The sequence below is a fragment of the Cervus canadensis genome, chromosome X (assembly GCF_019320065.1).
Source record: "Cervus canadensis isolate Bull #8, Minnesota chromosome X, ASM1932006v1, whole genome shotgun sequence".
NCBI classification, from domain to species: Eukaryota; Metazoa; Chordata; class Mammalia; order Artiodactyla; family Cervidae; genus Cervus; species Cervus canadensis.
Genome location: NC_057419.1, coordinates 145,428,513 through 145,454,984, shown reverse-complemented (window position 1 = coordinate 145,454,984; position 26,472 = coordinate 145,428,513). Strand labels below are relative to the sequence as shown.

At 44.5% G+C, this 26,472-nt stretch overlaps 3 protein-coding genes and 1 pseudogene across 7 annotated transcripts in view; 3 read left to right on the top strand and 1 right to left on the bottom strand.

Moving 5' to 3' along the window:
- The window catches only part of BRCC3 (BRCA1/BRCA2-containing complex subunit 3), a 61,704-nt gene extending 53,388 nt beyond the window's left edge, over positions 1 to 8,316 (bottom strand). For 2 of the 3 annotated variants that reach the window (XM_043457639.1, XM_043457641.1), the window contains exons 1-4: positions 8,117 to 8,316; positions 7,287 to 7,303; positions 6,518 to 6,572; positions 178 to 297 (exon numbers count right to left, since the gene is read on the bottom strand). In XM_043457639.1, the coding sequence (XP_043313574.1) occupies positions 178 to 297; positions 6,518 to 6,572; positions 7,287 to 7,303; positions 8,117 to 8,239 (315 nt within the window). In that variant the 5' untranslated portion in view covers positions 8,240 to 8,316. The remainder of the gene's footprint in view (positions 1 to 177; positions 298 to 6,517; positions 6,573 to 7,286; positions 7,304 to 8,116) is intronic. The other variant, XM_043457640.1, reaches the window with a different exon arrangement.
- An 844-nt stretch (positions 8,317 to 9,160) lies between these two features.
- MTCP1 (mature T cell proliferation 1) lies at positions 9,161 to 16,093 on the top strand. The gene is made up of 5 exons (XM_043459196.1): positions 9,161 to 9,296; positions 15,386 to 15,537; positions 15,647 to 15,817; positions 15,904 to 15,955; positions 16,053 to 16,093. The coding sequence occupies exons 2-4, from the start codon at positions 15,433 to 15,435 to the stop codon at positions 15,949 to 15,951; spliced, it is 324 nt and encodes a 107-aa protein (XP_043315131.1). The 5' UTR covers positions 9,161 to 9,296; positions 15,386 to 15,432; the 3' UTR covers positions 15,952 to 15,955; positions 16,053 to 16,093.
- CMC4 (C-X9-C motif containing 4) lies at positions 9,223 to 20,254 on the top strand. 3 transcript variants are annotated; one of them, XM_043459198.1, is made up of 5 exons: positions 15,779 to 15,817; positions 15,904 to 15,955; positions 16,053 to 16,093; positions 17,419 to 17,486; positions 19,890 to 20,254. In XM_043459198.1, the coding sequence occupies exons 3-5, from the start codon at positions 16,074 to 16,076 to the stop codon at positions 20,036 to 20,038; spliced, it is 237 nt and encodes a 78-aa protein (XP_043315133.1). In that variant the 5' UTR covers positions 15,779 to 15,817; positions 15,904 to 15,955; positions 16,053 to 16,073; the 3' UTR covers positions 20,039 to 20,254. The 3 variants fall into 3 exon arrangements, with proteins under 3 accessions (XP_043315134.1, XP_043315133.1, XP_043315132.1); XM_043459199.1 differs by lacking the exons at positions 15,779 to 15,817; positions 15,904 to 15,955; positions 16,053 to 16,093 and adding an exon at positions 9,223 to 9,296; XM_043459197.1 differs by lacking the exons at positions 15,779 to 15,817; positions 15,904 to 15,955; positions 16,053 to 16,093 and adding an exon at positions 16,108 to 16,421.
- On the top strand, positions 18,092 to 18,254 carry LOC122436232 (annotated as a pseudogene).
- Positions 20,255 to 26,472: the final 6,218 nt, after the last annotated feature.

The following is a 26,472-nucleotide window of genomic DNA, read 5'->3' as shown; positions in this document are numbered from 1 at the left end:
ACCTATGGAATCTAGAATCATGGGAAGCAAATGCCCCATCTGATCACTTAACCAAGCAACTGGATCTAAGGGGTAAATATGAGAACTGAGAAACAGTCACCAAGCAGAAAAGGAGCAAACAGAGGAACCTGGAAGCCTCAGAGCACATAAACGCTTCTCATCGACCAGTAAGGATATCTCTGCCTCTGTTGAGGCCGCAGACAGCTGCTCTGGAGAAATTTCCACGCGATCCTTCCTCTTATCGGAACGTCGCAGGATGATGACAGAATGAATGTGAACAATTCTGACGGTGTCAACCTACAGGAAAATCCACAGAAATGTTTACTTCTGTCTCTCTCCAATAATTATCTCCTCCTGCAATTAGAGGACACATCATATTACACTATCAGGTTAAAAAGTTGCCATCTTAGAAAACTGGGATTTTCTCATGCATGATGGAATGTTTCAAATATATCCAAACTCAATATATACATTTCCAAACAAAATGTGAGATTTACATCAAGGGAGGACTTTGGCAACAACCAAGTAATAATCATTTGATTTCCAACTGTGTGCAAAAATACAACGCTGAGCGCCGACCACCTAACATGCGGTTGCACAACAAGAATCATATGTGAAACTACATTAAAATAATGCAGTAAATAAATGCTATAGAAGCTCAGGGAAAACGAGTCACTTATTTTGAAATAATAAAAGAAAGAAAGAAAGCTTTCCAGAAAAGGCAGCCAAATGTATCTTATCTCCTAATTGTTGTGTGTATGTGCACGGATAGACAGAATTTCCATAGATTCCAAATTGACGTCAGTAAGATGTTTGGGAGACAAACTGGCCAACTGATTGAAATCAAGAACTCGAGGTGGAATGGCAGACAGGCTGAGAAATGTTAGAGTGGAAATATTCAAGGTCTCGGTAGCAAGCCGTGGTCTGCAGGATGACGTCCAAGGAAGGAGACTATTTCAGATCGCTTGACCATGAAGTACCAGCCTGTGTGTATGTCCAAGATGGAAGAAACAGACTGGAGAATCATTAAGAAGAATCTGCAAGATTTCAGAGCTTATGCAACCTAAGTGATACAGGCCAGGAAACTGTCAAGGTTGAAACTCAGAACAGAGGAAGCAGATCAAAGCTTAGAAAGGGTCTAGGAGAGGGAAGATGAGAGTGTTTTCAGATGAGCTGAACTCAGATGAGAGCCTGGAAATCAAGGCAAGGAATTGTGTGAGGACAGGGAACAGAGGTCCAGGGTGAATCTAGGGGTGCACCCATGGTTTAGGATGGGGTACAGTAAGAGGAACGAGGAAGGGAGACAGAGGGGTCAAAAGCAGAACGATGAAATGGTTGAAGAGTTTCAGGAAAACAGGTGGGTATGGAATTGCCAGAAATTACAAGGACGAGGGTGAAATCTGAGACATCTGAAGTAAGTGATAGACCCTATACTGTGCAGCAAAGCAGCCATGAGGCACGTGCGGCTACTGTGCTTCACCTGTGGTTCCTTTTCATGCCTTTTTTTTCACCTCATGAACTCTTTCATAGATTTTAAATTCCCTGCTCATCCTATAGAGTATGAGTCCTTCTCCCCTCCCACACAACTTCACTTATTACACCCACATATCTGCTAGAGCTTACACATGTCCATTTGTTGACAATCTCCTCCTCTAACAGAGTTGGACCATAAAGAAGGCTAAGCGATGAAGAATGGATGCTATTGACCTGTGGTGTTGGAGAAGACTCTTGACTGCAAGGAGATCCAACCAGTCTATCCTAAAGGAAATCAGTCCTGAATATTCATTGGAGGGACTGATGCTGAAGCTGAAACTCCAATACATTGTCCACCTGATGTGAAGAACTGACTCATTGGAAAAGACCCTGATGCTGGGAAAGATGGAAGGCAGGAGGAGAAGGGGACAACAGAGGATGAGATGGTTGGATGGCATCACCGACTCAATGGACATGAGTTTGAGTAAACTCTAGGAGTTGGTGATGGACAGGGAAGCCTTGCGTGCTGCAGTCCATGGGGTCGCAAAGAGCTGGACATGACTGAGTGACTAAGCTCAAGTACCAGAACATCTCATCCTCTGTCGTCCCCTTCTCCCACCTTCTGTCTTTCCCAGCATCAGGGTCTTTTCCAATGAGTCAGCTCTTCGCATCAGGTGGCCAAAATATTGGAGCTTCAAGAGACATGAATTTGAGCAAATGCTGGGAGATAGTGGAAGACAGAGGAGCCTGGCGTTCTGCAGTCCATGGGATCACAAAGAGTTGGACACAACTTAGCGAATGAACAATAACTACTAGAACACAATCTCCTTAAGGGCAAGCAACATGTTTTAGTTATTTGCTAACCCCAGCCACCATACAGTATCTGGCAGGCACGGAGGATACAATAAAGAAAATTAGGGAATTTCCCTGGTGGTCAGGGGCTAAGACTCTGCACTCCCAAAGCAGGGGGCCTGGGTTCAATCCCAGGTCGTGGAACTAGATACCACATGCTGCAACTAAAGACCCTACATGCCACAACTAAGACCCAGTGCAGCCAAATAAATCAATGTTACCTTTAACACAAAAAAGAAAAGAAAATCAAAAGTAGAGACAGAAAGAAATTCGACCTTCCAGGGAGCAACAAGGCAAGAGCTGACTTTGAAACAGAACCAAGCATAAAGAGAATGGGTGACATTTTCATGTGCAAAAAAACGGAGAGATCATTATCAGCCCAGAAACACTAAAAAGAGAAAGGAAAATCTCAGGTATGACAAAGTGAGGAACACTGTAAAGGGTAAAATATGAGTAAATACAAATACAGCTAACTGTACAGAACAGCATGACAATGTCATGTGGGGCTTAAAATAGCATATCAATAAAATCCATGCAAATAGTAATCTAAAAGGTGGGAGGATGGAAATGAAATTTCAATGTTCAAAGCTCTACTGTCATCAGGGAAATATTAAAAACAGTAACTTGTATTAGACTAACAAATCAAGAATGCCTATTGCAATATGTAGGATAATAACTACAAAAAGAGTAAAAAAATTTATATCTAATTAATGGAGGATCACAGGGAAATAATATACTGATGAATTCAAAAGAAGGCAAGGAAGGAGAGAAAAAGAAAAAAAGGTCAAATAGAAAGCAAAAATATGACAATTATAACATATATATTTATAGATCTGTGTGGTGTGCATGTTATATATATAATTACATTAAATGTATTTGGACTAAACAGTCCAATTCAAATGATTTTCAGACTATAGATTTTTTTAAAAACTACAGGCTGCCAATAAGAGACACACTTTCAAATATTAGTACACAGAAAGGCTAAAGATAAAAGGATGAGAAAAAGATATTCCATGCCAACATTAACTAGACAGGTAAGGTTCCTCAACTCATGAAGTTTCATATCGAATGTGCATGGTACAAACTGACAGAGAATTCAAGATGAGGACATGGACTCTGAAAAAATCAAATTATATCATTAAACTATTTTAACAGGAGTTGCTGCCCAGGGTGAATTTTCTTTCTCTACTCAGAGAAAGGTTAGTGCCTAAGAGGAATGAAAAAAAGAAGTTTAGAATAGGGTGGTGAGACCAGCCCAGGTCTCAAAAAGAAAATAAAATAAGCACAGAGGTCACAGAGGACTGACAGATGTCCCCAAAAGTCACAGGGAGCTGAAGGGATTCAGGAACAGACTGTTATGGTCATAGTCACACAGGAAAGAAGATATTCCAGCTGGACTAGATCAGCCCCTATCCTTTTCCAGTTCCTTTTGCGCTTCTGCCCTGGTACAGATCAAAGGTCAGCAAACTATGGCTGGCCTGGTCTCCCTCAGGCCAATTCTGGCCGTGTTCATTCATTTATCTTCCAGTAGCTGCTTCTGCACCATGCTGGCAGAGCTGAGGAACTACAGCAGAAATTGTATGGTCCCCAGTGCTAAACATATTTACCATCTGGCCCTTTCCAGCAAGTCTGCACCCCCTAGCATGGTGCTCCAGGGATCCTGGGCAGGTAACCCTAATTTCCTACTGCAGGGGAGGTATGCTAATTCAAACAAAATGTGTTTATCAAGTCTGTACGATATGTGAGGCACTGCATGAGGGTTAAAGTATACAAAGATAAACAGGATACAGTAGTTACATCCGGAAAGAGAGACAGGTTGACAGCTCGAAGACAACATCCCTGATGTACCCTAATCGATATGCTACAGGTCAGGGCAGGTTCCTTTAAGGCTTCTGCACTGAACCACAAGGGAAAGGGAGTCAGCCAAACAGAGAAGGATAAGCAAGCAGCCCAGACATAATACCCAGCAGACAGAAAAAGTGAAACAGCACAGCATCAGCTAGAAACTGACATCATTTGCCATGGATAGAACTTGGACCCACCTAGAGACATGTAAGGAGAGAAACAGATATGAGGTCAGGAAAGATCCTGACTTTTTTCACTAAGACTTCATCCTAAGAAAAAAAAAAAAACAGAAAAGCCACTGCCTTTTCAGCAGACTTGTAGCAGAGTGCTGTTCTCAAAAGATCACATCATAAGCAGTCACAAGAAAAGCCTACAAGGCAAGACAGACTCCCAACAAGGAGACCGTGGAGACACCATGGTTCCCAAACATGACTGCATGTGAGAATCACCTGGGGAGCTTTGCAGACTGCCGCCACACAGGTCTCACCAAAAACCGAGTCGGAATCAGGATTCTGTAGCAACTATTGGGCGATTCCAAGATGCAGCTAGGTTTGGGAACTGCTGTGGCAGGAGGAATGTTGGAGGAGAGGGTTTGGGAAAGAAGAAAGTTTTGAACACTAAACATGGATGTCCAGAAGGCAGTGGAGTATGAAGTTCTGGAGCATGGGGTAATTTATACTAACTAGCATCTACCAAGCATTAGCAACCAGGCAGAATGGCCAACATTTACTGGCTACCTGCCACGTGTCGGGCATTTGGAAAAGTGCTTTTCATGTATTAACTTAATTGAACTCTCCCCATGACCCAGGGAGGTTGGTACTACTGGAATGCCCACTCTGCAGATGATGTTTTACACACATTATGCAGATCCAACTCTCTCAACAATTCTAGGAAGCTGGCGGCTATCGTTATCCCTGTTTTAGAGATAAGGAAAGCAAAGCTCACAGATGTGAAGTCACATGCCCAAAGTCACACCATAAGTATCAGAGAAAGTGTTTGCAGACAAATCTGTCTAACCTCAATGTCTGCTGCAGGTAAAGCCACAGGGAAGTTCATGTTGGCCAAGAAGACATTCTGGGAAGAGGAGGTGAAGGCAGAAACTAGGAGACTACCATATTTGAGGCAGAAGAGGAAAAGTCCATAAATGATGAGAAGGAGAGAAGGAAGGAACAGGTAGACACAGCTATTAAAGCAAGGACACAAGAGCAGTTAACTACAGGAACAGACAGAATTGAGATGTTATTTTTCCTTCCTTTCTGAAAAAAACAGTAATTGAAGCACAGCTGTATTCTAACACAGGAATAGGTTGAAGACTCAAAAGAGAGAAAGGATATTTGAGAAGCAAGGTCTGTGAAGAAGCTACAGCTTTAAACAGGAGTAGATTTCTTTCCTAATTATGGGAAGAAGAAAGGCAAAGTGGTTTAACATGGAGAGGATTGTATGTGCGGGTAATAATTAGATGGAGTTGTTGCCTGATAGCTTTTATCACCTTCATCATCTGCTTCATGGGAGGACAGAATTCATTTTTATTGTATTTTACAGAAGCGTCGGTCTGTGACACACTAGGGGAAAAATTAACTGGTTCTAGAGCTAAAGGAGATCAGTCCTGGGTGTTCACTGGAAGGACTGATGTTGAAGCTGAAACTCCAATACTTTGGCCACCTGATGAGAAGAGCTGACTCATTTGAAAAGACCCTGATGCTAGGAAAGATTGAGGGCAGGAGGAGAAGGGGACGACAGAGGATGAGATGGTTGGATGGCATCACTGACTCAATGGACATGAGTTTGGGTAGACTCCGGCAGTTGGTGATGGACAGGGAGGCCTGGTGTGCTACAGTTCATGGGGTCGCAAAGAGTCGGACATGACTGAGCAACTGAACTGAACTGAAGAGCACAATTAGGTTGAGAAGCATGATACTCGACCACAAAAACTGGAGAATAACAGAAAAGGTGGGGCAGGAGTGTAGACAGGTTGCCTGTAACCAGAGAGGGGTTGCCTGAGTGACTGTTGGAACTTGTGATAAAAAGATAACAGGATGCGAACCAGCCAAAGTCTCAAGGAAGATGGGAGAAGGGCCACAAACCCAGCAGAGGCCAGCGAGGAGGAGAGCTGATGGCAGCTACTCATTTCGATGGAGTAGGAAAAATTCACTGCAAAGAATAGGTCCCATTCCTAGTGAGGAGATTCTTCATCTGATTTTACTAGAGAGAACAACTCCTCCCCCCCCCACCTCGCCAGCCACAAATGAAGGTCTGCAGGAAGGAGGTTCATCCTCGGCTGAGCCCATCAAACAGAAATCCATCCCCTAGTGCAAGTTTGCATCATGCAAAATGAGAGCACACGTACCTTTTCAGCAACTGTGCGCATTTCAGTTCCAGTATATGTAAATTTGGGGTCATTCCTTTTGGGGATAAATTAGAAAAAAAGGAACTGAGCTTGGGAATATAAAAAAGGTCTCAAAGCAAAGTAACAGGATTAGCAGTTTTTGCAATGAAACAGTAGAGACAGAGAAAGAAGAGGGAAATAAACTGAGACTAGAGCTGTGCTCATGACTGTTAGGAGGAGTCTGAGACACATGCTTAAGTGGCAAGTGCACAGTTCTCATGGTCAAAGCTAAAGTCCTATAACGCTGGATATTAAGCAGTTGAGTTTGCCAAGGAGAAATTCTGCTATGCTTTGACGTTTCAATAAAGTTAACCCAAAGCTTTCACGGCCAAAAGCATTCAAGCTGCTGGAGATCTCCGAGATCCCTGTAGGGTCCACCAGGGGGAGGCAGAAAGCCACTGACAATTTAGACAGAGAAATGGATTAATTGAGGGACACGGCCCCTTCCCATGCAGGCCATCTGCCCCAAAGAGCTTTCACTTAGGATCTTGGTTCCCACAACCATATTTTTCACAACCATATCTCAACTGCCAATCCTCCTAACTAGAAAGTCAGGTGGAAAACAACTTTCAGAGGTGGGGTGGGATTGAAACTGGGTTATTGAGGGAGCTCCAGAGTCATCATGGTAAGTTAGAATACAACCGGTCCAAAATACTGGGAAAGCTGTGATAATTTGGCGTTAACAGTAACAAAGAGATCAAAAGATAGGAATAAACAAATAGACTCTTACCTTAAGTCATCATTTAACTAGAGTGGGAAAGAGCAGAAAAGATTATTGATCACATTAACCGTATTAGAGGTACACGATGCAGATAAAATGAAAATCAGGTGATAGGTTCCTGTACACCAGCATGAAAGCCTGGTCAACTTTTACTTCGGATTGTCAACAAGTAAGCTCGGTCTCTTTCGCCCCCTGCAATATTTAACGCAGCAGAAATTTGCGATTCTTGGAAAGTCTCACCTGTCTTAGGTTATTTGATGCCGTCAAAATGACTCCCAGAGGGACAGTGAAGGCCCTAATCGTGGACGCCTGCTTCCTAATACACTGATGGCCTCACTATAACAGATTCTTTCTGTTCTGACTCGCGGGTTTGGTCACTGGGGTGGTAACTCCAGATCTAAAGAAAAGCCACACAGTACAACCCGCCTACCAATGTAGGAGATGCAGGAGACCCAGGTTCTACCCCTGTGTGGGGAAGATATCCTGGAGGAGGAAATGGCAAGCCACTCCAGTATTCTTGCCTGGAGAATGTCACGGACGGAGGAGCCTGGCGGGCTGCAATACACGGGATCGCAAAGAGTCGGCCAGGACTGAGCACACCCAGGAGAAAATCCAAGTCTTCCCTCCCCCCCCGCCGCTCCCCAAGGCTTGATGGGGACCGCTGGGGGCTTGTGGAAGGCTCCAGAAGCTTTCAGCGAGCCGAGGCAAAGGGAAGGACCTATCCAAGGATGAGCCGAGGGGGCCTGTGGCCTGCAGAGCCCCGGGCGCGGCCAGCAGCCACCCGGGGAAGTGGGGGGACCACTCGGCAGGGTCCTGGCCGAGCTGGGCGGCTGACTTACCTCCCCAATGCACAGCCCCATCACCTCTTCCTTCTCCGTGCTCAGAGCGTGGTTGAGACACACGAGGAAGGCGTCCGACTCCAGATGGACCGCTTGCACTGCCTGCACCACCTGCACCGCCATCTTGGCCCGGCCCGCTCACGTCCGCCTCCGGCCAGCTCGGGCCTGGCCAACCCGCCGCTCAGCCGGGCGGGTTCCGCGGGGGGCGGGGCCTGGGGCGCGGGGCGGGGCGGGGCGCGCGGGGGCGGAGCTGGGGACGTGGGAGCAGGGCCTGGGGCGCGGAGTGGGCGGGCTCGCGGGGGCGGAGCTTGGGACGTGGAGGCGGGGCTTGGGACGCGGAGTCGGGGCCTGGGGCGAGGGACGGGGCGGGTGGGCGCGCGGGGGCGGAGCTTGGGACGTGGGGGCCGGGCGTGGGGCGGGGCATGGGGCGCGGGGCCGGGCGGGCGGGCTCACGGGGGCGGAGCTTGGGACGTGGGAGCCGGGCCTGGGGTGCGGGTGGGCGGGCGGGAGGGCGGGGGCGGGGCTTGGGGCGAGGCGGGGCCTGGGGCGTGGGGCAGGGCGGGCGGGCGCGCGGGGGAGGAGCTTGGGACGCGGGGGCGGGGCCGGCCCAGCGGCACCTGGGAAACGCCCGCGCCGGTTGAGGCAGGCGTGGCCGTCGGGGCGGAGGGCGGTGGCCGGCCGCGGGCAGGACGTGGGGCCGGGCTCGGGGGGCGGCAGGGAGGCGGCGCTGTCGGGCCGCGGGCGGACGTGGTGTGTGAGGAACGGGCGTACGGCCGGGCCGGCGCCTCCTGCTCGCCGGCGCCCATTTTGCCCGCCCGCCGAGAAGAGCCGTGCGCGGCCTACACGCTCCGGGGACCTCCCGCCAGCGGCATCACTGCCCCCGCCGGCCTTCTCGCGCCCAGGGGACACTCTTTGGAAATTGGGTCCCGAGTTAAGGTGTTCTTTTATTTTGTTTCCAAGTTAGGGGCCCTGAATTTGGGACCACTCTTTCACTGGACCACTTCCGGTAACCGGCCCGCGCCCCGTAACTTCGGTTCGGTGACCTCGGCTCGGAATGCGCCTCGGCTCGCCCCGGGCTCACGTCCCGATCTCGGCTTGAGTGGCCCGGGGTGGGTGACCTGAAGTTGTAGCCTCGCTGCTCTTGAGGCGGATTAATTAGCCCAAGAAACACTATATTCATGTGAGTAACCTCTTGGCAGAAACAGTGCTACACTGTATCTGAAAAGTATCACTCCTAAGCTTGGTGGCTGCTACTTTCTCCGAAGGCTTTTAGGTATCTCTGTGTTTGATACAGGGAAAGGGAAAGGGGAACTCAAGTTTCGATTCGAGGTCGGATGTGTCTCAGATCGCCGCAGATACGCACGAGTTTCCTCAGCTCGCCTTGTCTCGGTGATATCAGACCCGGTGAAATTATACGTAAAAGTCATTTTCTTTGGAGGTGTGATAAACACGCCATAAGGGAAAGTACGCATCTCCCAACTGCCAAGGCTAGAAATTACACGCAGGTTCTCGAATGAGTCTAAATCAAAGACAATCTATGCGGTGCTGCCGCTACGGCCGGTCAGTGCCTGTTGGTTTGACCGGTTTCGTGTGTAGTCTGGGAGCCAGGCGAACAGGCCAGTACTGGAAAGGGAACACGCCCAGGGTGCTGCTGGAGGACGTGTTGATGCTTTGCTCTTCTCCCAAGTCAGTTCCAACCCCAATCTCCCCACAAATAGGGCCAACGTCCCGTGGAACTATCAGGAACATCCATGCCAGCAACCTCCATTGTTTACCTGAAGTTTAAGAATCATATTACAGATCCTTCCACTATTCGTTTTGCTAACGATGAAGCAGGGGCGACATTTCAAGTGTGCGATTATACTCGACCTATCCAATTTTGCTCTTAAGCTTCGATTTTACAGCATGTATTCTTTTCAATTGCTCTTCGCGGCTAGTGTGCCCTGAGCTGATGGTGCACGAATGGCTGTTGTTATTATGTTTTCTGATGGGACTTCTTCCGTTTATAACCACTTTTAGGCAGCACTAAAAGAGAAGAAAAACACCTTTTGTCTGTGGTTGGTGTTAGTCAATCTCACATTCAACATTGACAGTCTCTTTTATAATGCTCATGGGTGCATTAGACAGCTCTAAAGTTTAATTGGAGTAGAAAAAAATAACATTTATGTCAAGTTTACTATGTGCTAGACTACGAAGCATCTCTATGTCTCATATGTGTAAACTGCCCAAGTTGGAACCGGCGTCTGCAACTTCCTAGCTGTGTTACCTTATGCAAGTTAGCTAACTTCTCTGTGCCTTACTTCCGTCATCTTTAAGTGAAGGTAATCATAGTATCTCATGAGTCATTGTGAAGATGGCAAGTGTCAATATATATAAGACATGTAGAAACTGCTAAGTAAGTGCTGACAATCATGATCAATATGTTCTTTATCTCATTTAACATTTTAGAAAGCTGGAGTGTAGAGAGCTTAACTTATCTGAGGTCACAGAGCTAAGAAGTGGCAAAACCAGCATTCATATACAGGTCAGGCTGACTCCAGGGCTGGCATTCTTGATATTAATAACTTCACTCATTGTAATTAGATGAGTTTATTAATTCACTTCAAATAAAATAAGTGTATTTGACTGATTCAAGTTTGAAAGCTGTTCAAACACCTGGAAGTTAAACCAAATTATAAATTTTTAAAAAGAGACAATAATTCATTCTATACATGAAAAATAATGGTTGTACGTACATACCTAAGGAAGTCCTTCTTTGTGATCTGTCATCTATTTAAAATAGTTTACAAACCCGCCTTACTAATAAATAGTCTATCTAGGCCAGTGTGGTCCCTGGTCATATTCAGGTTACCATCAAGGTAACCCCCATGGGGGCAATCTTTTTTAGTGTATTCATGGGTATGCTCAGTCGTTCAGTCATGTCCGACTCTTTGTTACTCCATGGATTGTAGCCTGCCAGGCTCCTCGGCCCATGGAGTTTTCAGGGCAAGAATTCTAGAGTGGGTTGCCATTTTCTCCTCCAGGGGATCTTCCCCACCCAGGAATCGAACCCATGTCTCTTATGTCTCCTGCATTGGCAGGTGGATTCTTTACCACGAGCGCCACCTGGGAAGCCCTACATTCATGGGTAATAAAGGAATATAAACACTTTTTTTGGCCACACTGTGAGGCATGCAGGAACCTTTGTTCCCCCACCAGGGATGGAACCCATGCACCCTGAATTGGGAGCACAGACTCTTAACCACTGGACTGCCAGGGAAGTCCCTGTAAACACTTGTTTGAGTCCACTTGAATTTGCATCTGGTAGTGTTCCTTGAGTTGAGTGGAACAGGGTTATGTTCTGTGTGTTGTTTTGCACTTTGTACCTAAGTTTATCTCGAGGTTTTCAGAGATTCATCTTAGTTCACAGGGCCCTGAAGTTTATGCACAAGTGTCATATAGAGAAGAATGTTCTCTAGTCAGATAAATTGGGGAGAATGTTTAAGTTTCGTGACTGCGTAACTTGCCAGAGCTTTTATTATCCTTAGGTGCTTTATGCTTCCCTAAGATTCCCAAACTTACTTGACCAAGAAAAAGTTAGGGGCCAGCGTCCCAAGGATCACCTCTGGGGAGACTGTGTTCCGTTCATACAACCTGTGATCCTGGGGCTGCTAAGTCACTTCAGTCTTGTCCAACTCTGTGCGACCCCATAGACGGCAGTCCACCAGGCTCCCCTGTCCCTGGGATTCTCCAGGCAAGAACACTGGAGTGGGTTGCCGTTTCCTTCTCCAATGCATGAAAGTGAAAATGAAAGCAAAGTCGCTCAGTCATGTCCAACTCTTAGCGACCCCATCGACTGCAGCCTACCAGGCTCCTCCGTCTGTGGGATTTTCCAGGCAAGAGTACTGGAGTGGGGTGCCATTGCCTTCTCCGATGATTCTGGGGGCTTTGCTCTTCATCCCTCTCACTGAGCCTTTGCGTTTCTCAGCTGAGGTTCTTGTTGATTTGCATTCACAGGGCAGCTTCTCAGTCCCTTGATCCCTGCAGTTGCCTTCCACTGGGCCATCACGCATCTCCGAGTGGGAGTCCAGGGCTGTGTGCTGGGGCTTGTCCCCAGGCTCACCCCACCAATGTCCAGCATGTTGTCCTGTGGGCCACAGTGGTACACGTGGTGCCCTTCCTCTAAGAATATTTCGCAGAGGTTCACAGGCCCCTTGGTAGTGATTCTTCCTAACTTAGCCCATCCAATTGGTTGGCCCTCTATTCTGCTGGCAGTATCTCCTTTCAAAGTCAGGGTAACCAGTAAACGTTTGCTTTTCCTTCAAAACATGTAAATGTCAGTGTGACAATCTGTTAGTTGTTGCCAGGGCCTACCTGTGAAGTTGAGATGGCCCTAAAACCCTCAACACTGGGTTTCTACTTTAAAGGCGGGTGGGGGGAACACACCGATTTCTTCTGTATTCAAAATTCAGACTTGACTCTCTTTTTGACATTCCTACTTACTGTTTTTCTTTTCTTGGCTCGCTCCTTTCCAAAGCTGTGGGGTGGGGGGCAGGGAAGAGAGGCACAATAGTTGTGTCTGCTAAATGGAAAAAAAGGCTTTGAACAAAATAACAAACAGATATCTAATCTACCCAAAGAATGAACCACTCTCTACCCATGTTTATATGGCCTTTTGTCTGTCTACTCAGCATACCATGTCCATCCACGCCCAGGAACACTGACTAGTATTTGAGGCTCACAGTGCCCCAGTCCTGCCCAGTACTATGTTATTCCTTCTGTCTAGGTGCTTGTAATACTATATTGGGGTGGGGCAGGGACAGGACTTGTGAAATAAGCAGAGCAAAATGCAAAGCAATTTATAATTAGTGGCCAAAATGTGACTTTTAAACATAAATGTTCAGTAGTCATCAGAGGCAAGATGTTTTCATCAAGGAGGCAGACATACCCTCTGTGGTCACAGCACTGAGATAGGCAGAGAGGACTGGGAAGGCATATTATACGTGAGTGGACAGGGAGACTGCAAGGAGATCCAACCAGTCCATTCTAACGGAGATCAGTCCTGGGTGTCCATTAGAAGGACTGATGTTGAAGCTGAAACTCCAGTACTTTGGCCACCTGAAACGAAGAGCTGACTCATTGGAAAAGACCCTGATGCTGGGAAAGTTTGAGGGCAGGAGGAGAAGGGGACGACAGAGGATGAGATGGTTGGATGGCATCACCAACTCAATGGACATGAGTTTGGGTAGACTCCGGCAGTTGGTGATGGACAGGGAGGCCTGCTGTGCTGCCGTCCTTGGGGTTGCAAAGAGTCGGACACGACTGAGCAACTGAACTGAACTGGACAGGGAGAACAAGGATACAGCACTAGACACAATGAACCTGCTATCGGGGGGAAGTTGGTCTCAAATAATAGTGATAGTGGCGCTGGTTGTCATTGGTGACAGGTGGGATGTACCCACTGAAGAAGAGGAGGAAGTACAGGAAAAGTCATAAGTTTTGAGTCTGCAGGATCAGGAGAGGCTATGTTGCCACCGAGAGAAATCAGGATTTGGTTAAGGAGAAGGCGTTCTGCCTTTGATGAGTTTGAAATAAGAGAGTCATGTAAGACAAAGGGCTTTCCTTGTAGCTCAGTCGGTAAAGAATCTGTCTGCAATGCAGGAGACCCAAGTTCGATCCCTGGGTTGGGAAGATCCCCTGGAGAAAGGCATGATGACCCACTCCAGTATCCTTGCCTGGAAAATCTCATGGACAGCGGAGCCTGATGGCCTGCAGTCCATGGGGTCGCAGAGTCGGGCACGACTGAGCGACTAACACTTTCTTACTTACTCATAAGACAAAAGGTATGATAAGCTCAGAGTCAGGTCCACTCAGGGTACAATGGGCAAAGCAACTGTGCTGCTCATAAATCATTCATGCCAATCAAACCATTTCCTCCCTCTCTCAAACATATTTCCATGTACCTTTCAGTGAAGGTAAACTAACAAGGAAGGTAAACTAAAAATTTCCTTAACTAATGTTAAGGAAAAACAACAACAAATAAGACTCAGCTTGTTCTGGCAAAGAAGGCTGGGTTCATCTCAGTTCTCCTCTCAGACTTCACCCTACGTTCTGGCTTCTTGTTTGCTCTTGACAATCTCATTTTGAGGGTTTAGCAACCTCCCAAGCCATATTGCAGCCCCTCTCTTACCTAATGGTCACCCAGTGGGAATAGAAGGCCTCTGTTTTTTTGGAGTGGATTCCCCAATGGCATGTCTGCACCCTGCCCAATGTAGAGGTCCAGGGAAGCCACCCTGTGATGCTGTAACCTGGCCCCCAAAGGTTCATTCCTGCAAAATGCAGGTCAAGTTATTGTGAGACCCTGAAATCCGATCCAGAAGTGGGCAGAGGATCCTCATAGTAGAGCTGAGTTTGTGTTATGTAAGAGTTGGCCCCGAAAGTGTGCTTCACTTAACACCTCTCAAAGAGCAGGTGGGCTTTTCTGCTCTTCTGACTAGGGAAAACAGAATGTAAAGCCATCCATCTGTGGGAGAATGGGCTCCTGTGACACCTGAAGCATAAGAATGAATTGAGATGGGTAACTCTCATTTGCCGTCTCTCAACTCTGAACCATCATGATCCCAGAGTCTCTTGGAACTGAAACATTCCATGATGTGACCTTATATATTTTCCCTAAAAAGAAAACTGCCTTCTGGAAATGCCTAGCCCCTATAAGTAAGCTTTCTAAGAAAACTGGTAAATAGGTCGTTTGCCCTTTAAAATAAAATTCTGATTGCCATTTAGAAAGCCACATACATGATTACATGATTTGACCTGCACAGTCTTACCTTTTAAGATCGAAACTGCTTGGAAAGGGCTTTTACTTGGGGACGGATGGCATGCATGTGTCTGTTCTACTGCTTTCCTGCCCCAATAAGTGTGTCCTGTGCACTGCTGTGCATACTCCATGGCTCACTACATTTTGTCCAATGCTGCTTGCGGAATGCAAAGACTGCGAGACCAGCCCCCAACCCCTGGCTTCCCATTAGCGCTGTTCCTACGTGTCCCCAGAACCCCTTCCCTGCCCAAGTTCTCAAGTGCTTCGCCATCAGCAGCCTCACCCGAGGTTCCGCCCCAAGTTTCAAACCAGCCACGAGCTTCAGATGCCCTGGGTTCAGTGTAGACAGTGCGAGTAGGCGTCAAAGAGGTTGGCTTCTAGTTGGTGGTTGCTAGTACCAGGTCCCCTGGCTCATGGGTGTGTTCAATCCAAGCCCCAAAGTCACACCTGTGTCCTGTGCACGGGTGCTGCAGGCTTAGCTGGAGAAAAGCAGGGCTAGCATTGGACCCCAAAGCCCAGGATGGCAGGACAGGATGTGGGGGCCCCACCCGATCGCCTCTGGGTTCACCAAGAGGGTGTCTACCGCGACGAGTACCAGCGCACGTGGGTGGCCGTCCTGGAAGAGGTAATTGTTTCTCCTTTGCGGATTTCTTGATCGATTTTTTGCTTTCAAGCACATCCATCGCACCATCCTGAAGTCTCTGGTTTTCTGTGTGATCGCTTCTCTCCACCAGGAGACGAGCTTCCTAAGGGCCCGAGTTCAGCAAGTTCAGGTTCCTTTAGGTGATGCAGCCAGGCCAAGCCACCTTCTCACCTCCCAGCTACCTCTCATGTGGCAACTCTACCCCGAGGAGCGCTACATGGACAACAACTCTCGCTTGTGGCAAATCCAGCATCATTTAATGGTAGGCCTGTTGCTTAATCATGTTTTCTTTCATTGTCCTGGGCCTCTTATGACAGAGTACTCTATAAACTTTTCTTTTTCTGGCAGGTCAGGGGCGTACAGGAGCTGTTGCTTAAGCTTTTGCCTGATGATTAACCGGGTATGTATTTTCTCTCTCTCCCCCCTCCCTACCCTGCTGCTTCTTTTTCGCTCTGATCGTGGTGATGCTAATGATCTTTTCTTTTCCACCCCCCCAGGTGCTGGGATTCTAGGAAGAGATGCTCCACTGTTCTGTTCAGTAAATGACAATCACGACATTCACCACTGCAGTGCACCCACCTGTGGGCCTGGGGGTGGGGTGGGGCACGGGGTGAAAAACTGCTCAAGAACACAGAAGTTTAGAAAGGGCCATGAAGAACACGGAAAGTGGAACTGCAGAGGAAGGGTTATGCAGGCAGAAAGCAAGCCAACACAAGCACGTAGTTAGGATACGTAACTTGCCATTGACTCCTTTGGAAATTGCCATAGACCCGTTAACGGACATCATCCGCTGGACCTGGGATCTGATGAATCCCACAAAAGTCAGCACCTGCTACAGAACAGATGCCCCGATCACCAAGGACTTGGTACTGATTTAGAGAGAAGAGAGCAACTGCTAGCAGCATCAGCATCTCTTTGTCGCTTATTTGCCCTGCAGCAATTCACCTGCCTTTCCTTCTCCCATCCTGTAAATATCCTAGGTTTTGCGCCAGTGTTTCCCATCCCAGTACTGACCTAACTCAGATCTACTGAGAAGTTAGGGGGCTCTGAGGGGAAAAAAAGAGAGAAAGGAGATTATTTGCATTCATGAAATAGCTACCAAGGCTCCTGGGCCTTTTTCCTTTCTGAAATGGTGTCTTCACATTATTAGAAGTTGCTGATCAGAATCATGGGCACTTAAGTTTATTCTCTGGTTTCAAATATCTGAAGTTGGTTTCTGTAAGAACTCCAAGAAAAATTTTAACTGCTTACCTAGCACCTTTCTCAGGAAGTAGTAATAGCACCAAATATTGCTGATTCACTACCCGATAAAGACATTCCCTGAGTTAAAATACTCATAGCACTTTATGTACATTAAAAGTAAGGTTTTACTTGTTAAAAAATCTCGGGAATAATAGCGATCATGTGTTCAGTCCTTACTGCCTTCCAGGCACTGTTCTATGCAGTTTATCGCCTTTATGACATTTAATCCTTCCATCAGTGCTTTCAGGTAGGTATTATCCCTATTTTACACATCAATAATTAGGAAAAAGGCTCAAGGAGTTAAATCGTTTATAAAGGTGGTTCTGTAAGTCATAGAGCCGTCAGGTTGCAGCTCTGGCTCCTCTAGCCCAATGTTGGTTTACAGTGGTCAAGATGAGTTGAATTCAAGGGTTTTTTTCAAGCTATTTATATCTTCCAAGCCAAATGCAATATTATACAAATACAGCATATTCATCCTCTGAAATGGAAGAATGTTTTAGTGTAATTGTTTTCCAGCAATTGTAAGAGCATACTGCTTGTCTCAGAAGAAAATTCCATCTAGAGGGGGTTTAAAGTCTTTATGTATAAAAAACAAAATAAACATAATTTTTCTTATTTTAGTTTTCTGGATATGCCGCAGAAGGATCCGTGCCAGAAACAAGCCTGTGAAATACAGAAATGTTTACAAGGTAGTACGTTAAATGCTTTTTCTATGTTTCCACTTTATCTGTGAACTAACAAGAGACCAAATGTTCTTTTTATCAGCAGACAATACTAACTCTACTCACAATATAATATTTCTGTAATTAATTTATCCTCAAGATTTTCCTCATTATATCAACAAAGATGGCAGAAAATAAAGCAATGTGACCTAAGCTTAGGGTTAACAAATCCTGGTTGTACGTTTAGAATCACCTGGAGAACTTCAAAAACTTGCCTAGAACAATTAAATCACACTCTCTGCAGCTGGGGTCTGGGTAGGACTCAATCGAAATAGTTAACCAGGTGAATTTTTAATACACAGCCAGAGTTGATAATCACTAAGCTGAGCAAAGTCATTTTTAAAAAAGACTAGTTTTAAATGGGTTGGTCATACTTTACAAACTCACTTTGGTGGCCGACAACTCACTTTTTAAGAGCAATCAGGTTAGAAGGTGTGGGGGTGAAAATACAATTGGGATTCAGCAACTAACTTAAAGGCAAAAGTTAATTTCAGCTAAGGCATATTTGATATGATTTGTCCATTTTGCTGGACCAAGTGCTAGAAGATTTTAGTTTTTTGAATCAGCCAGTGACCGCTTCTCGGCCTTTTGGCTAAGATCAAGTGTAGTATCTGTTCTTATCAGTTTAAATCAGCCAGTGATTACTAGCAGAAAGCTACAAGGCTATCTGAATTTGAAAACTGATTTTTTTGATCATTTTTTTCCCATTATTAAAGTAACAGACATGGATCCCCATGAAAATATAGAAACAAAAGAGGAGAAAATGTTCAGAATTCACCCAAAGACTCACCACCAAAGAAAACCCTTGTTTGTGTATTTCCATTGACCTTTAACTTTCATTCTTGGACTTTTCCATTTATGATGAAAGCAATATTTTTAAAATCTTTTAATCTGAAATGTTAATGGAAAATAAGAATGCCATTTTATTCATCCTTTTCTTTCCTTTCTCCAAATTGACAAAAAAGGAAGGGGAATTCCCTGGCAGTCCAGTGGTTAGGACTCCATGCTTTCATTACCATGGGCCCAGGTCATCCACCCCCTGCCCGCCTGCCTGCAAAGAATGCTTTTCACAATTTCTTCTCCCACATAAATTCTTAGGTGATTCTGATTCTTTCCTGATTTGAATTAGCATCATATGGCTAAAGGAGAATACACATCAAGTTAGAGCTGGTTACACCCCCTTGCTACGGTGAAAGCTGGAAGGACTGAAATAGAGACCATTAAATACTCGCTGAATGACAATCGCAATTGAAAGGGCTTTAAATAACATTGACTTAATCCTTTCACCCGTGAGATGGATATAAGCTTTGTAACTTGTCCAGGGTCACAGAACTAGTAAGGGGCACAGTGACGATTGGAACTCCTTTGGTCTGGGTCTAAACCTGGACTTAGCCGCCCAACCATACTCTTGCTAATCTGAATTGTCTTTCCTATCCCAGACTAACCCCCATGCACCCCATTTTAGTACTGGGGGACTCAAATCAATCAGCTTACCTAGAACCTTTAGATCAAATCCTCCTAGACTTAGGGTCTATCTTTGGCAGGGATATGCAAATGTTTTATGTAAAGGACCTAACAGGAAACATTTTAGGCTTTGGAGGTCAGGAGGACTTTGGGTGGGTGTGTGTGGCTGTGGGTGTGGGTGTGTGTTTACAACCTTCTGTAAAAACCATTCTTAGCTCATGCATGGGAAGTCGCTTCAGTCATGTCTGACTCTGTGCGATCCCATGGACTACAGCCCACCAGGCTCCTCTGTCCATGGGGATTCTCCAGGCAAGAATACTGGAGTGGATTGCCATGCCCTTCCCCAGGGGATCTTCCCAACCCAGGGATCAAACCTGCATCCCTTATGCCTCCTGCATTGGCTGGTGGGTTCTTTACCACTAGCGCCACCTGGGAAGTCCCCAAATAAATTTATTCTTAGCTCAGCTGTTAAAAAGAGTAGAATTCAACCCTGAGGCTGCAGTTTCTCAACCCCTAATGCAAAGGTTTCTTTGGGAACATCTGGCAGCCACCTTAAACTGAGTGCAAACTAATGTGCAAGGGATTAGTGACTCCTCCCTACAAAAAAAAAAAGAGAGGAGGTTAGAAACCGCTGCCCTAGAAGAAGGCACTTAAAGTAATCAGCCTTAAGGAAAAAGAAATTAGATGTGAAAATATCTTTCGAGCACTTTGTAAATCATACTTTTCTTCCTTATTAAGCTGCGATGGGTCTCTAAATCAGAAAGAATTCAGTGGACGTGGTTACATCCTCTTTCTTCCATGTCTGTAGGTACATTAAGGTGAAAAGGACTGGGAAGTTCAGGTCTCAACGTCCCTGTGCCTGAGTCCTATGAGATCATGACTAGGGTCTGCCTGTCTGTCTTTCAGCCAACAACTACATGGAATCTAAGTGTCAGGCTGTCATCGAAGAACTGCGTAAGTGTTGTGCTCGATATCCCAAGGGAAGATCTCTCGTCTGCTCAGGATTTGAGAAAGAAGAGGAAGAAAAGCAGACGCTGAAGCGCACACCACAGTAAAGTTCTGCTGAGAACCGAAACGCTGCTCTACGTTTCCACCATGCGGGTTTTATTTATCCTCCTGACTCTTTCTTCAGGCCAGGTAGCAGCAAATATCCAATGAAAAAGTCAACTATAAAAGTTAATATGCCATCTATGCAGAACAAATATAAATATATTGAACAAATGTGTAGAATGTGATAAAACTGAGCTGCTAAAATAAATCTTTTCAGTGAACATTTTTGGTTTGGTATATGTGATATTTTGCTTTCTTGTTACTAAAGGCAGATTTGACTGCTTGTTCGAAAGGCGGCAATGGAGGGTCAAGTGTCAGTAGAAAAGCAGGCAAGCTGGAGAGGAGGTGTACTCTTGTCCTCACTCCAATTCTGAAGATTATGATCAGCCATGACAGTTTTTAAAGGGAAAAGGAGGAAGAATCTCAGGGAATCATTGAAGCAGGAGGTTGGCTTCTGCATCCTTCTCCTTTGTGTGCAGACTAGCTGACTCTTCAGATGTTATCTTGCTGGCAGGATTACTTATGAGGGCTACTGGGGGCGGAGGCCTACTTACTTCTGTCTAGGAAAAGAATCAACATGTTAGGCGAGGCATGGTGTGCATTCAGGAGAACATAAGTCAGGAGTTTGCTTAAATTGCCTGGTGATCTCATTCCTATGATCAGGTTCTTTTAAGGTTACAGGGGAACCAGAAATGGGCAAATAGGAAAAGGGCAAAAGAGCTGCTTTCTTTATAACAAAATATATATTTGGTCTTTATCTCCATTCCTGGCACTGTGCTCCTAAAACTCTTAGAATTTCCTAAGTGATAAGTGCAATCAGGGAAAGCAAAGAGGAACTAAGGAGCCTCTTGATGAGGGTGAAAGAGGAGATTGAAAAAAGCTGGCTTAAAACTCAACATTCAAAAAACTAAGATCATGGCATCCAGTTCCAACATTTCATGGCAAATAGATGGGGAAGAGAAACAGTGACAGATTTTCTTTTCTTGGGCTCCAGAGTCACTAAGGACAGCACTGCAGCCATGAAATTAAAGGACACTTGCTCTTTGCAAGAAAAGCTATGACAAACCTAGAGAGTGTATCAAAAAGCAGGGACGTCACTTTGCCAACAAAGCTCTGTATAGTCAAAGCTATGGTTTTTCCAGTAATCATGTACAGATGTGAGAGTTGGACCATAAAGAAGGCTGAGCACTGAAGAATTGATGCTTTCAAACTGTGCTGGGGGAGAAGACTCTTGAGAGTCCCTTGGACTGCAAAGAGATCAAATCAGTCCATCCTAAAAGAAATCAACCCTGAATATGCATTGGAAGGACTGATGCTGAAGCTCCAATACTTTGGCCATCTGATGCAAAGAGCTGACTCATTGTAAAGACTGAGGGCAGGAGGAGATGAGGGCATCAGAGGATGAGATAGTTGCATGGCATCACCAACACTATGAACATGAGTTTCAGCAAACTCTGGAAGACACACCAGGGAATCCTGGTGTGCTGCAGTTCATGGGGTCACAGAGAAATCAGACAGGACTTAGCGACTGAACAAGTGCAATCAAAGTGTCTTTGGTTATGTTAATGAGGATACTTTTGAAATCCCCTAGATGACTTTAGGATGGGGGCTGGTTGTCAGGGGAACCAAGCTGCAATGTTAGAGGGTTGGAACTTTCAGTTTCCACCCCCACCCTGACCTCTAAGGAGGGAAGAAGGGTGAGAGGCTGAATAAGACTAAGTTCAATCACCAATGACCAACGATTTAATCAATTGTGCCTTGTCACAATCAATGGTGATCTTTGTGACTTGTCAAAGGATCACAGAAAGACTTCCCTGGTGGTGCGGTAGATAAGAATCCACCTGCCAATGCAAGAGACGCAGATTCAAGCCCTGATTCCGGAAGATCCCACGTGCTGAGGAGCAACTAAGTACATGCACCACAACTGCTGAAGCCTAAGTGCCCTAGAGCCTGTGTTCCATGAGAGAAGCCACCACAATGAGAAGAAACTCGTGCACTGCAGCTAGAGAGTAGCCCCTGCTTGCCGCAACTAGAGAAAAGCCCACACAACAATGAAGACCCAGCACAACTTAAATAAATGAATAAATAATTTACCAAAAAATCATAGAAAAATAACAAAGTCAATTAATCATCAAAGTAGTAGTTAATGAACATTTATTGCACACACACCAAAAAGACAGTTTGTAAACACAGAGCATTTAAACCAAAACATGGAATGAGGCCCAGGGGTGTACTGTTATAAAGTAGTTTACAGAGCATGATAGCAGTGATTTTTTTTCTTCACAGTGATGGCTTATATTATCAGAATTTTCCTAAACGGTAGGGAATTGGTCAGTGGTTACCTCATATCAGCCTTGGAAAACAGTTCAACTTTGTCTTACGATTCTCAGAAGCATAAGCAATAAATGACCTAGGTCAGGTTAGTCTCCCAAAGTTAAATTAAGCCTTGCTTGTGTGACTAAACTGGTTTTGTCTGCTCAAGGAGTTTTCAAGGCTAGTCTCAGTTTTTTCTTATTTCTTTAATTTTTATTGAAGTATGCTTGATTTACAATGTGTTAATTTCTCTGGTGCAGCAAACTGATTCAGATATACACATATATACATTCTTTTTCATATTCTTTTCCTTTATGGTTTATCACAGGATACTGAATATAGTTCCTATAGTTCCATTAGGACCTTGTTGTTTATCCATCATAAATATAATAGTTTTGCATCTACCGAATCCCAAACTCCCGGTCTCATCCCCCACCCTTGGCAACCTCAGGTCTGTTCTTTGTGTCCATGAGTCTCCTGCTTTGCAGATAGGTTCCTCTGTACCATATTTTAGATTCTACATATAAGTGGTGTTTGTCTTTTCCTGACTTCCTTCACTTAGTATGATGATCTCTAGGTTCATCCACGTTGCTACAAATGGCAAAATTCCATTTCTTTTTATTGCTGAGTAGTAGTCCACTGCATATGTATCACATCTTTATCCATTCAATGGATGTTTAGGTTGTCTCCACGTGTTGGCTATCATGAATAGTGCTGCTATGAACATAGGGGTACCTGTATCTTTTCAAAGTAGAGTTGTCATATTTTTCAGATATATGCCCAAGAGTGTTGCTGGATCATATGGTAGCTCTATTGTTAGTTTTTTGAGGAACCTCATACTGTTTTCCATAGCAGCTGTACCAACTTTCATTCCACCAACAGTATAGGAGGGCTCCCTTTTCTACACACCCTCTCCAGCATTTGTTATTTGTGACTTTTTTTTTTGTTGGCCATGCTGTACGACTTACAGGATCTTAGTTCCCTAACCAGGGGTTGAACCCATTCCCTCAGCAGGAAAGTGTGGAGTCCTAACCACTGGGATGCCAGGGAATTCCCTGTTATTTGTAGACTTTTTAATGATGGCCATTCTGACTGGTGTGAGGTGGTACCTTAAGGTAGTTTTGATTGGCATTTCTCTAATAATTAGCAATGTTGGTCATCTTTTTTATCATGTTTTCATGTGCCTATTGCGCATCTGTATGTCTTCTTTGGAGAAGATCTTTATATCTTCTCCCCATTTTTCAACTGGGACATTTGTTTTTTCTTATTGAGTTGTATGAACTGTTTGTATATTTTGGAAATTAAGCCCTTGTTGGTTGCACAATTTTCAAGTATTTTCTCCCAGTCTGTAAGTTGTGTTTTCATTTTTTTATGGTTTCCTTTGCTGTGTAAAACCTTATAAGTTTCATTAGGTCCCATTGTTTATTTTTGCTTTTATTTCTATTCCCTTGGGAGACTGACCTAAGAAAACATTGAAATAATTAATGTCAGAGAATGTTTTGCGTATGATCTCTTCTAGGAGTTTTATGGTGTCATGTTTTATGGTTAAGTCCTTAAGCCATTTTGAGTTTATTTTTTATATATGGTAAGAGGGTGTGTTCCAACTTCATTGATTTACATGTGGCTGTTCAGCTTTCCCAGCACCACTTCCTGAAGAAACTGTCTTTTCCCCATTGTGTATTCTTACCTCCTTTGTTGAAAATTAACTGACCGTTAGGGCTTCCCAGGTGGCTCAGTGGTAAAGAATCCACCTGTCAATGCAGGAGACACAGGAGACCCAGGTTCAATCCCTGGGTTGGGAAGATCCCCTGGAGAAGGAAATGGCAACCTACTCCAGTATGCTTGCCTGGAGAATCCCACAGACGGAGGAGCCTGGCAGGCTGTGTAGTCCATGGGGTCACAAAAAGTCAGACACGACTGAGTGACTGAGTACACATTTTACACAATTGACCATAGGTGTGTGGGTTCTTAATGGGCTATTCTGTTCCATTGATCCATATGTCTGTTTTTGTGCCAATATCATGCAGTTTTCACTACTGTAGCTTTGTAATACTGTCTCAAGTTTGGGAGGGCTATGCTTCCTGCTTCATTTTTTTTTTTTCTTTAGGATTGCTTTGGCAATTCTGAGTCTTTTATGGTTCCAAATGAATTTTAGGATTATTTGTTCTAGTTCTGTTAAAAATATAATGGGTAATTTGTTTGATAGTGATCACATTAACTCTGTAGATTCCTTTCGGTAGTATGGCCATTTTAACAATTCTTTCAATCCAAGAGCATGGGATATCTTTCCATTTCCTTGAATCATCTTCAATTTCCTCTATTAATGTTTTTTTGTGCTAAGTTACTTCAGTCATGTCCAACTCTTTGTGACCCTATGAACTGCAGCCCGCCAGGCTCTTCTGTCCATGGGATTCTCAGGCAAGAGTACTCAAGTTGGTTGCCATGCCCTCCTCCAGGGGAACTTCTGGACCCAGGGATCGAACCCACATCTCCTATGGCTCCTGCATTGCAAGGGAATTCTTTATCACTGAGCCACCAGGGAAGCAGAACTAAAAGAATGTTCTTTTAGTACTCAGCATATGTCTTTCACTTCCTGGGTCAGGTTTATTCCTAAGTATTTTTTAGTGTAATTTTAAAACAGATTGTTTACCTTCCCTTTCTGATATTTCATTGTTAGTGTAAAGAAATGCAAACAGTTTCTTCCCCTACCCTGCCCCACTCCCTCCTCCACCCCCTGCAACTGATTTCTGTTATGTTAATCTTAAATCCTGCTACCTTGCTGAATTTGTTGATCAGTTCTAGTAGTTTTTGTGTGGACTCTTTAGGATTTTCTGCATATATATATATATATATATATATATATATATATATATATATCATGTCATCTATATACAATGGCAGTTTTACCCACTTCCTTACCAATTTGAATACCTTTTTTTTTTCTCTTATCTAATTGCTGTGGCTAGGAATTCAAATATAATGTTGAAGAAAAGTAAGAGGGTTTCCTTTTCTTGTTTCAAATTTTAGTGGGAAGGCTTTCAACTTTTCACCATTGAGTATTAGATTAGCTGTGGGTTTGTCACAAATACCTTTTATTATGTTAAGGTATGTTCCCTCTATACCCACATTGGTAAGAGTTTTAATCATAAATGGATGTTGAATTTTATTTCACTTTTTTCTGCATCTATTGAAATGATCATGTGGTTTTTGTCCTTTGTTGATATGGTGTATCACACTGATTGATTTGTGCATACTGAACCATCTTTGTGACCCTGGGATGAATCCAACTTGGTCATGGTGTATGATTTTTCTTTTTGTGTTGCTGGATTCAGTTAGCTAATACTTAGTTGAGAATTTTTGCATCTATAGTCATCAAAGATATTGGACTGTTTCTTTTTTGGTAGTGTCTTTGTCTAGTTTCAGTATCAGGGTGATGGTGGCTTCATAAAATGATTTTGGAAGTGTTCCATCCTCTTGTCTTTTGGAAAACTTTGAGAAGGATCAGTATAAGTGCTTCTTTGCATATTTGGTAGAACTCACCTATGAAGCCATCTGGTCCTGGACTTTTGTTTGTAGGGAGTGTTTTGGATTTGTTTTTATTATAGATTCTATTTCATTTCTGATGATTGGTCTTTTCAAGTTGTCTATTTTTTTTTCTATTTCTTCTTGATTCAGTTTTGGTGGGCTGTATTTCTAAAAAATTGTCCATTTCATCTAGGTTGTCAAATTCATTGGCATATAATTGCTCATAGTATTCTCTTATGGTTTGTTTTTTTTTTTGTATTTCTGCAGTATGAATCATATAGTTTTTCCTCTTTCATTTCTTATTTTGTCTATTTATTTTCTCTCTTTTCTTCTTGATGAGCTTGGTCAGAGGTTTGTCAATTTTCTATACCCTTTCAAAGAACAAATTCTTGGTTTTATTGACTTTTTTTTTTTTTTAATTTTTACAGCAACTCTATACTTCTTTTTTTTTTTTTTATTTCAACTACAGAGGGCAGGTCTTTATTCCCAATCCCGATCCCCCCTCCCACCTCCCTCTCCACCCGATTCCTCTGGGTCTTCCCAGTGCACCAGGCCGGAGCACTTGTCTCATGCATCCCGCCTGGGCTGGTGATCTGTTTCA

What these genes read in the sequence shown, in the direction of transcription:
- CMC4 (XM_043459197.1), top strand. Translation starts at nt 16,399, where the DNA reads ATGCCCCGATCACCAAGGACTTG. An exon ending in CCCCGATCACCAAGGACTTG is followed by an intron (nt 16,422 to 17,418) that starts GTACTGATTTAG and finishes TTCTTATTTTAG; the next exon opens with TTTTCTGGATATGCCGCAGA. An exon ending in AATACAGAAATGTTTACAAG is followed by an intron (nt 17,487 to 19,889) that starts GTAGTACGTTAA and finishes TCTGTCTTTCAG; the next exon opens with CCAACAACTACATGGAATCT.
- MTCP1 (XM_043459196.1), top strand. Translation starts at nt 15,433, where the DNA reads ATGGCAGGACAGGATGTGGGGGCCCCACCCGATCGCCTCTGGGTTCAC. An exon ending in GGGTGGCCGTCCTGGAAGAG is followed by an intron (nt 15,538 to 15,646) that starts GTAATTGTTTCT and finishes TCTCTCCACCAG; the next exon opens with GAGACGAGCTTCCTAAGGGC. An exon ending in AAATCCAGCATCATTTAATG is followed by an intron (nt 15,818 to 15,903) that starts GTAGGCCTGTTG and finishes TTTTTCTGGCAG; the next exon opens with GTCAGGGGCGTACAGGAGCT.